This window comes from Chrysemys picta, chromosome 1, assembly GCF_011386835.1.
Source record: "Chrysemys picta bellii isolate R12L10 chromosome 1, ASM1138683v2, whole genome shotgun sequence".
In the NCBI taxonomy this organism is placed as follows: domain Eukaryota; kingdom Metazoa; phylum Chordata; order Testudines; family Emydidae; genus Chrysemys; species Chrysemys picta.
Window position 1 is genome coordinate 88,997,157 of NC_088791.1, and position 10,716 is coordinate 89,007,872.

General features: G+C 47.5%; 1 protein-coding gene across 2 annotated transcripts; it reads left to right on the forward strand.

The window, feature by feature from the left end:
- Window positions 1–3,113: 3,113 nt before the first annotated feature.
- LOC101932743 (retinoic acid-induced protein 3) lies at window positions 3,114–10,467 on the forward strand. Of its 2 annotated transcripts, XM_042859739.2 has the most exons (5): window positions 3,114–3,355; window positions 4,566–4,748; window positions 5,586–6,671; window positions 7,766–7,824; window positions 8,689–10,467. In XM_042859739.2, exons 3-5 carry the CDS (start codon window positions 5,741–5,743, stop codon window positions 8,779–8,781), a joined length of 1,083 nt encoding a protein of 360 aa, XP_042715673.2. In that variant the 5' UTR covers window positions 3,114–3,355; window positions 4,566–4,748; window positions 5,586–5,740; the 3' UTR covers window positions 8,782–10,467. The 2 variants fall into 2 exon arrangements, with proteins under 2 accessions (XP_042715673.2, XP_005308979.2); XM_005308922.4 differs by lacking the exon at window positions 4,566–4,748 and having other exon boundaries at window positions 3,115–3,355.
- Window positions 10,468–10,716: the final 249 nt, after the last annotated feature.

The following is a 10,716-nucleotide window of genomic DNA, read 5'->3' on the forward strand; positions in this document are numbered from 1 at the left end:
GTACTTCCCGGGCTGCAGAAATATAGCAACCCTCCTACACACCAGTTACATTTGGCCTGCCAGTGCTTCAGGGCAGGGACCATGCGTAACATTTTCTAAAGCCCCTAAGCATATGTCTAAACTACAATGTAAGCCCAGGGTTAAAACTCAAGCTCAAGCCTAACTCTCCTTCCATCTACACACAAATTGAACTAACCCAGGATCCACGGTGGTGGACAGGGGCGGCTCTATGTATTTTGTCGCCCCAAGCACGGCAGTGAGGCATCCTTCGGTGGCATGCCTGCGGGAGGTCCGCCGGTCCCACGCCATTGGCGTACCCACCGCCGAATTGCGGCCAAAACGGAGGGACCGGCGGACTTCCCGCAGGCATGCTGCCGAAGGCTGCCTCACTGCCGCCCTCACAGCGACCGGCAGGCCACCCTCCGCGGCTTGCCGCCCCAGGCATGCGCTTAGTGTGCTGGTGCCTGGAGCTGCCCCTGGTGGTGGAGGGTCCAAGCATGAGCCAAGCTGGGACTCAGGGTTCAACCCCTCTCGCTTTGTAGTGTAAATGCAGCCCCACTGTCTTTGTGCTCTGGGAGTCTGCCAAAAGTCCCCCAGACTGACTTTTTTTCTACTCTGGACTGGCAAGTTTGGTGAGCAGTCAAGTTTTCCCACACTGCACCACAAATAAAGGGCTACAGCAGCCACATTTTCCGAGGGTGCTTTGAAACATGGGGCTATGGGTGGTCAGACTCAGGCCTGCATAATGCAGTGTAGATGCTGCAGCTCCAAGCTGGGCCCCAGGGTTCAACAATTCCTAACCTAGGGTTACAAATGAATGTAGATGCTCACACCCTCGGTTAACAAACCCAGGGTCTGCTAACTCGAGTTCTGCTAATCCTGGTCTTGCATTCTAATGTAGCCCTACCCCCAGAGTCTGTTCCTATGTCTTGGATGGAAATGTACTTGGGGCAACTGGCTCCTCCCACCCCTACACTTTATTTTTAGTGCACTAGTTCAATCACAGCTGGCATAAGTATGTCTCCCGGGATGCCAGAGTAGGGGAGGGGACCAGGCAGCCATAGGCCCATCACTTTTAAAAGTGGGAGGGCTATGCTTCGGAGGAAGGCAAGGGTAGGGCCTCGGAGAAAGAGGAGGCGCAAGGGCGGGGGCTCGGGGAGAAGGGATGGCACGAGGAGGGGATGTCCACGGTTTGGGCGCTGGTGTTCCCCCCCCACACACACACACACTTTTAGGAAGCTTCTGCTGCTCCTGCTCCTCACCCTGGGAATCTTACTTCCAGCTCAAAGTGTAGATTTACCCTTAGGTGCCTACGTCCCATTGAAAGTCAATAGCACATACATTTCTAAATCTCTGAGGTGCTTGTACAAATGTTACCCCACTTTTCACAAGTCTATACAGCACTTGGGGTGCTGAACGATTAATCATAATTTGTGTGGCATCCTGGAAAATGTCATCATTAATCCTTTTTCAAACATAGATGAAACCTGACACTGCACCCTAGTGAGGTTCACTGTCTCTTTTAAATACATGTAATTAACTTTTCACTTATATCAGTCATGCATTATATATTATGTATATACCCAGGGATAGAGACAGGTGAATTTCAGATGGTTCAGAGGGTTGGTTCAGATAGATACAAAACCAAGATCACTTCTCTGAAACACCCTCTTGGGTCTGGAGAGTTGGTGCTGAAATCTTCTTGAGAGAAATCCCCTTTCCTCTCCTGTGATTTTCACTATTGCCTGCTTCTTTCCTAACTCACTAAAACAGGGACCTACAAGGACTGTTTTTAAGAAACTTTAAATCCCTTTTCTTAAGTGTACACTGAAATGAAATTGGGATGGATCAATGTAACTCTCTGATCATCTGGACAGGCGCACCCCCCCCACACACTATAGAGTTGGCCATAAGTCAGATGATGAAAATACAAGTGGATTTCATTGGAGTGTCAGAATTTCAGGTAAGGAGCTGCCTCTTAGTGTGTGTCTCTTACTATGTATGGCTGCTAGGGTGCTGAGACCACAGCCTACCATGCTGACCAACATTGTTGCATTGTTTTTTTGTACTCCACTATCTGCCTGGCTGTATCCATCCGTTGGCTCTTGTCTTATACTGATAGAGTGTGAGCTGTTTTGGGACAGGACCATCTTTTTCTTCTGTGTTTGTACAGCTTCTAGGACAATGAGGTCCTGGTCCCTGATGAGGGCTCCTCGATACTAGGAAAATACAAATAATAAATAATAGTAATAAGATCCAGTGCCTCGCATGATGGGGCCTGATCTTGGTTATGGCTTCTAGGTACCTACTGTACTGCAAATAATAACTAATAATAATGGAGACTATTCCCAGGAAGCACCATTCAAGCTAAATAACTCCATAAATAAAATGAAATAATTCTCGCATTCAAATTACCCTGTTGACCTTTAGACAGGCTCCTTGTTACAGGTGTGACGGTTCAGAGCCAGACCCTCCTGTGCCCTGAGTTATAGTTTTTATCAGAGCAATAACTGTGGCAAAGATTCCTGATAGCGCACAAGGCATTGTCACCAAGTCCTCCTTTTATTGGGGCACCAGAGCAGAGTAACGGGAAACTCCTATTTTCAGGGAATGATTACGGGCTTGTGGGTGCAGTCACAGATTATAGTGAGATGTAGTGACCATAAAGGAATCAGAAGCAAGGGAGGTCTGAGATGTTCTTATCTGTGGACCTAGCTACATGACAGAATTCCCCTCCCTGCCCAGGGAGAGAACAGAAGGGAATTCATCTCGGTTTGGAGTCAGGATCAGAGGGATACAGAGTATAAGGGTCAGAGTACAGTTTGAAGGATCATTCTCATCACAGGGTTTCTTGTATTTACAACCCTTGCCAGTGATTAGCTCCATGGCAGGGAAGCAGATGTAGGTATGATGGGGTGGGGCTGCACTGTTATGCTTGCCCAGAGGACTCCCACAGTCTCCTGCCCTGCTGGTGCCAGGGAGGTGCAGTTTATCAGTTGCCTTGATGAATAGTATTTGATTCAGTCCTGGGGCTGGGCCTGCCTGAGGTTCCTTCTCCACCCTGCTGCAGGGTGACTACCCCATTGACATCAGAAGTTTTTACTTCATCTCCTGGCACCAGGACTTTATTTTTATAACAGCACCAGGAGTAGTGGAACTGGAATAGGCGTGTCCCACTCCCCGCCCTCCCCATCCTGGTTACTTTTAAAGCTGCCCTTAGAGAATGAGTGCAGACCTGCTGCTTGCCCGAGATTACAGGAGCTGCCTGGCATTACTCTCCACTGGGTGCGGTAGGAATTTCCTTCCTTCGGACACTGTTCCTGAGGTCTCAGCTTCAATACAGGATACCGATAAGGTAATTCAGAGCTGCGCGGCCAAGGCTACAGCTATGGGGCTGAGGTTTGCTAACAGCCTCCAAGGGGAGGCAGGGAACTCAGACCTTTCTCAAGGGTGACCAAGTTGAACAGCCTGGTAGTGTGACTAGAGCCTTGCCTAGGGTTTCTGTTCCTGACCCAGCCACTGACCTGCTGTGTACTTTTGGACAAGTTACTTTGCCTTTCTGGGGATGTCTACACAGCCTTTTGGAGCCCATGGCAGCTAGCCTCCGGCTCAGGTCGCCAGACTCAGGATAGCGGGGCTCCTGCTAGCCCTCTAACTGTAGCTGTATAGACAGCACGTTGAAGTTATGGCTCAGGCTGGAACATGGGCTCTGAAGCCCACCCCCATGCTAGGCTCCCTTTGTGACTCAGTTTCCCCACCTGTTACCTTGGGGGTAATGATGCTTTCTTTCCTTGCAAAGTGCTTTGAGATTGACAGATGTAAAGTCCTTATAAGTATTGTATACTACAGTATTAAAATGAGTATGGTGGGGAGGGGGCATAATCCCAAGAGAAAAGATTTAGAGGGGGCATATCTCATCCCCTTCAGCTCAGAGGTGTCCCTGAATCTCCAGCCTAAGATGTGGGGGACAGAGGCATACATCCTGCAAACTTTCACACACACACACACACACACACACTGGAAAGGGTGCCTTCCCATTTTAAAAGCAATGTCAGGTCTCAGGGATGGCTGTGGACAGCTGTACGTATCAATGCTATTTCACAAGTAATCACTGATTATAAAAAATATGTGTGAAAGAGAAATTAGCAGGTGACTTCTGACCCCCATCTCAAAGATTTTAGAACTCTTCCCATCCCATCTGGTCAGAGCTTGGCCAATGCTGGGTGCTGCACTGGTGAATCTCAAATTTTTCTTTCACTACCAGCGTGTGCTGTTCAGCGTATCTCACTGTCTGCGTGTCCTGAACCTGCTGCACTGGTGAATCTCAAATTTTTCTTTCACTACCAGCGTGTGCTGTTCAGCGTATCTCACTGTCTGCGTGTCCCGTACCTGTGTCTGTGTCCCACGCTTGCTCTTTGCGATCTCCAGCTGTCTGTACATTGTGCCCCTGTCTGTGTGTCTGCTAGAGGGGGTCAAAGAGTGAAATAATCTGAGGTGTGAATGTTTATGTGAATACAAGTGTTGGATTTGCTTCCCTAAGATTCATGTTATTCCTTACTCACAAGTGTTTGGACAACTGCCAGGCATTTATACAAATGATCAGACATCCCCAAAGTTTAATGAATGATGATTCATCTGAAAATCTCCAGTGGACAGCATTTCTCACTCAGCGCTTTGACGTTGCCAGTGTAGACTAGCCCTAAGTCATCCGATCACTGTTAACTTTTCTGAAAAGTGAAACAAAAGAGGTATTTAACACTTTGGCCATGACTGCATTTTATGTTATTGTCTCTCCCTCCTCACTGAGTAATGGATCTATCCTGTCCTTGCTCTTCCTCTTGCTTTTAGTGTATTTGTAAAATGTTTTCTTGTTACCCTTTAGGCATGAAAAATAGGAATTCGTTTGTGCCCCTTGGTTACTGGCCTACCTCAAAACCATTTAGGTTGGACAGGAGAACAGTAAAAGGAGCTATGATGGAGGTATACAAAATAATTAAAGGAATGAAGAAAGCTAATCTAGGGCTTCAGGTCACCCATTCCCATCAAACAAGGACAAGAGGGTGCTTTGAATAAGACAACAAAGTGAAAACTAACAAAAAACAAGTCCATTTTCATGCTATGTATAAGTAACCTTAGCAACTCTTTGCTGCAGGCTATGGAGGCAAATACGGTAGCTTAGTGAATTTCAAGAAAGGATTAAGTGTGTCTATGAATAACAATAATGCCTGCAGTTCCATTACCTAGAATCAAAGTTGCAAGGCTTATCAATCTTTATGCTTCCGGGCATTCAGCGAGAGTCCAGAAGAAAACTCTCCCTATTAGAGTAGAGTATTGCATAATCAGAGACATTCTGAGGTGGGGCTAGGGAATGATTCACGTTCCTCTAAGGTCTGTTTGGCACCTGCTACTGTCAGAGACATTATGCCAGACTAGATGGACCATTGGTTAGTTGTGATGCAATAATTCTTACAAATAGCCTGACTTATAGATAGAAATAGGTATTGGATCCTATCCTCCTTCTTTCCCCAGCTGCTGTAAAACTTAACAAGGTTTATGCTACATTGGTGTCTCAACTTCTTCTGCAGATCTTTGGAAGACTATTCATAGAGACATAGAGTTTAAGGCCAGAACAGACCACTATATCATCTAGTTTCACCTCCTGTATATCGTCGGACACCAGCACTACCCAGCACCGCACGCCAAACCCAACTCCCTACTGACGGCTGTTCTGTGAGTCACCATGGCTTCCACACCTCCTCCAGGCTGCAACGAGAACATTGACTCTGACTATTATTTACTCTGTGACACTGAACAAGCCTGGGGCATCGTCCTGGAAACACTGGCTACAGCTGGTGTCATTGTCACAATCATCTTCATGCTCTTGCTACTCATCTTCATTGGTAAGGTCCAAGACTCCACCAAGCGAAGCATGATCCCTATCTATTTCCTCTTCCTCTTAGGCACCCTAGGGATCTTCGGCCTCACCTTTGCTTTCATCATTAAACTTAATGTCCGGACCGGCCCCACCCGCTTCTTCCTCTTTGGCGTCCTCTTCGCCCTCTGCTTTTCCTGCCTCCTGACCCATGCCTTCAACCTTGTCAAACTGGTGAGGGGGAAGGCCCCCTTTTGGTACCCGGTGTTGCTGGTTATTGCCATTAGCCTCACTGTGGTGCAGATTATTATAGCCATAGTGTATGTAGTCGTCATAGTGGCCAGACAAAATATTCAATTTACTACGATGAGTCCAGAACAACGCAATATGGACTTTGTCATGCTTCTGATCTACGTGCTCCTCTTGCTGGCACTCACCTTCCTGGTCTCCATGTTTACCTTCTGTGGGACATACAAAGGCTGGAAGAGGCATGGAGCACACATCTATGTCACTGGCCTGTTCTCCATAGCCATCTGGGTGGTGTGGATCACCATGCTCATGCGAGGCAACCCAGAATTAAAGAAACAGCCCCTCTGGGATGATCCTGTCATCAGCATTGCTCTGGTGTCCAATGGATGGGTCTTCCTGATGATGTACATGGTGCCTGAATTCTGCTTTCTCACAAACCCACGCAACCCTGAGGACTACCCTCCAGAAAACTATTCTTGCCAGCCTAAACTCGTGAAGAAGAACTTTGGAGTGGAGAACCAAGCCTATATCAAGGAGGAAACCACAACAGGTATAATGAAGTGTGTTGTTACATAGCGTCCTCACTTGCAGTGCCATAGAACGCAGGAGAGCGAGAGAGAGAGAGCACCAACCATGAGTTGGAAGGGATAGGGTGGTTTTAAGAAGGGATTTGAAGACAATAAATGACTTAGAGGTAGGAAGGGGGGAGAGTTCCAGATGGATGGGGAAACACAGGTGACAGAGAACTTCTCAACCTGGAGAGAGGGAAAGGTTATGGACAAGGAGGAGGCTAAGAATGGGGGAGAGGAGTGAGCAAGCAGGATATGAGATGAATATCAGGACACAGAGGTGATCGGGGGGACCCTGCTGAAAGTTTGAAAACCAGGAAGGTAAACAGTCTGGGCAGTTTTGTTTGTTTGTTTGTTTGTTTGTTTGTTTACTAGTATCAGCATTGGGGACTTGCAGAGCTATCCAGATCACTCTGGTAAACTGTTTCCCCCAGTTCTGATCTAGTTTCCAAGACCCACTTAGAAAATACAATTATGTGGGGATGGGGGGAATCTTTTCTGTGGGAATCTCTTTTCCAATGGCATAGGGCCAAATCACATGTCAGTTCATGCTTCCCAGGGCCAAGGGTAAGGGAAGTGATCACTTGCAAGGTGTGGGTCTGCTGGTCAGAGCACATTCATGCCCGGGATGGCAGATTCCCTTGGCAGTCTCCCAAGAATTTATTAAGGAAAGGACATGCCCTCCCACTGAACACTGCAGTGGGGTCATGCAGTGTGTGTGTGTGAGGAGCTCTGGGGTGAAGGGCTCTGTTGAAGTCTGCATATGGGAGGATCTTTTTGTGTAGGATCTGGGATGTGAGGAGGACAACAGCTATGGAAGAAGAGAGAGAAATTTCAATGCCCCTAGCCCTACCACGTCCTTTTACTTAAGATATTTCCCATCAATCTCTGGTTGATAAGAAAATGGGAAACGGTAAAATGATCTGTGGAATTCACACTCTTCCTGCCTGCTGGTTACATAGAGGACAGTCAGGGGCAGTTCTCCATACAGCATTGGGCCCCCTCTGGCATGGTGTTGCCATGGTAGCACTGTGACATTTACTGACACTTCTTCCCTTTTCCTTCTTTTTTTTAGGCCCAGGAAACAATGGGGACCCATGCTACGTTCCACATTATGCTCACTTTCAGATGGAGGTAAAGACATCCCTTCCTTCATCTATTTAACTAGGGAGATGGGATGAAGCTGCCTTCTGTACACGGGATAGGCAGAGCTGGGTGGGCCCTGAGGCTGAGGAATCTTTGGTGGAATTGGTGTTGATGCCTTCATTTGGAGGGAGGCTGGCCCTGTCTGAGTGAGGCTGTGGTGTATCCCCATTCCTTGTTCATTGGCTATTGGGAGTGGTAGTGTAATCAATCCTGGGCAGACGAGGGGCTGTCCCTAAATTGTGTAACACGTAATTTTGGTGACTGTCAGGACCCACTACTCACCCCCTTGCAACACTGAAACAAACATGCAAAAGTAAGGACCCACCCATCCCTAATGCAATGTGTAACTTATGGACAGCTCCCTACCTGCCTCAGTAAAAACTCACTATCCCACCAGGGATGATAGAATCTGTCAGAGCTGGGTAGGGTGACCAGATAGCAAATGTGAAAAATTGGGACGCGGTGGGGGGTAATAGGAGCTCATATAACTCCCCACCACCACCAAATATCGGGACTGTCCCTATAAAATTGGGACATCTGGTCACCCTAGAGCTGGGCTAGGCCTAATCGTTCATGTCTTATCCATACTCCCTGCCCTGCACACACTCTGCCCAGTATAGGATTGTTCTCCACAGTCTATTCTAGAGTGCTTTGTCCAGTCCTTTTCCAAAGGGCTCAACAAGCAATGTGGCTTCCGCCATTTCCCTTGGGAGACTGCTCCACAGCCTAACAGCTTGTGCTCTCAGGAAGTGTTTCCTGATATTCAGTGTACCAGCTCCCCTTTTACTCATTCTCATCCCATTTACTCTTCTCCAGTTTTGAAGTCTGATCACATGATTGTTTCCTTTTCAGAGCCTCAAACCTCAGCAGGAGTTCTCCATCCCCCGGCCTAAAACCCGTGTCAGTCCGTATGAGAATTACACCGGCGGGCAAGACACCAAGTAACAGCTCAGTGATGAGCCAAGAGACAATGCACAGGCAGTCGGGGCTCAGAGAAAGGCCAACGCTTCTATCCTGCTAAACAGAGACAGAACCAGACTGATAGGACTGCGGCTGATGAAAGGGACGGGCCCTTTTTCTTCCCCATCTCCCTTTGGCTTTACACATGCAGCACTTTAATTCCCTTCCATTTATCCAGCAGAGCACTTTGAACATAAATCCCCCTGCCTACCCCTGTTCACTCAGTTCCCTGCCCTCACTCATGTGACTGAGCTCAGCTGTTCTCCTCCAGAGGCAGTGGGTTTCTGATGGCACCAGAGCTTCCTGCGGTAAGGCCCAGGAACCAGGAACCTTGTCAGCAGAGACTTGACCCCAGGCCACTCAGTCCTGATCACCTTAGCATCCTTGTGCACACTGCCAGCTGGTAAACTGAAACAAGCAGGAATGTTCAGGAATCACCTTCTGACTGCCTCCCCACCCAGATACCAAAGTCTCATGTATTGCTGAAAGTACCTGACCCGTACAGCACTGATCCACCCAAGTACTGCAGCCTCTCCTATCTCTAGTTCCATAGCATTGACTCACAGCTAGAGCTGGCTGGCAAAGAGAGAGAATTTCTTTCTTTCTTTTATCCCAACTTTATGCCCCTATAGAGCTGGTTGGAAAATGGCAGGGGGGGGGGGGGATTAATTAAAAGTTTTGGGGACATTAGTTTCCATTGAAATTTTGAAACCTTCTATATTTCCTGACCAGCTCTCCTAACAGCTCCCTCCCTAGACATGCTGCTCACTGTTGATTCCCAAACTCCGCCCCCAAGACAACCTTCCCAGCACTGACCACCAGCACCACCACAGAGCTCCTTCCCAGCACTGATTCCTAGTCCCTAGGACTCCCATCTTCTTAACACTGATTTCAGTCCCCCAAACCTCTTTTCTGACATTTCTGACTTCTGGTTCCTTCCAGCCCCTGAGTCTCATGCTTCCTGGCCACCCAAGATCTCCCAAGACAGGAGGGGAGGTAGACTCCCTCTTTCCCAGAAGTTTGTGTGAGCTGCGTCCTGGTGATAAGTCTGCAGAGTTGACTCTTCCTGGAGTCTGCGATGCATTTTGTAAATAATCTTGTTTGCATTTATATATAAATACACAGACATCTCCAAGTGAACGAGCTAGGTATGTTAGTGGCTGATGATTCTATATTTATTTAATACTTTGTATGTGGAATATTTAATAAAAGCCTGGCTCACAGGAACTGTCATTCTTCATCAGTGAAATGAACCTTCTAGTGCAGTGGAGGAGCAGGGGCCAGTATTTGTCATTTGTGACACTCCATGGGTTGTAGTGAGTGAGTTGGCACAAGCCCCCCAGAGGGAGCAGGGCGGGGACAAGCACCGAACCCCTTAGGAGTTGTCATTGTGGATCAGGGTTAACTTTGTAAGGTGATGCACTGTTGGAGAAGAAGATTTAGTAGCTCTGGCTTCTCTGTGCTACTGTTCCAGACAGAAAATGCAATTCAGATTGCGCGTTGCCCAAGAAATGAAGAACTCTAGAACCAGGCCCTACAAGACATGTGTGCAGAAGGCTGCGAGCGTTTCAGCTTTGCATGCGCATGTGTGTGGGTCTGGATTATATTATTTGTGTCTTGTTCCACACTGAGCACACTGTAAGAATGTAACTAATAATAAATAAGAAGAAATAATAATGTGTATCTATTTATTTCAGTTTATAAAAATGCACCCGTCTAATTGTACCATATTTATTGAACAATCTACAGACTGCAGCTAGGAGCCAATGTCCTAATATGCAGGGATGTTCTGGATTCCCCCCTGGATTCCTCATCTCCACCTATTTATTCAACCCTAAACGCAATCCCATGTACACTCACATTCTAGAAAACACCTCAGGGAAACGAGTAGGCCTTGCAGTGTCATCTGAAGTCAACAAA

Coding starts and splice junctions, on each gene's coding strand:
- LOC101932743 (XM_042859739.2), top strand. CDS start 5,741: ATGGCTTCCACACCTCCTCCAGGCTGCAACGAGAACATTGACTCTGAC. Junction 6,672..7,765: donor CAAGGAGGAAACCACAACAG/GTATAATGAAGT, acceptor TCTTTTTTTTAG/GCCCAGGAAACAATGGGGAC. Junction 7,825..8,688: donor ATGCTCACTTTCAGATGGAG/GTAAAGACATCC, acceptor TTTCCTTTTCAG/AGCCTCAAACCTCAGCAGGA.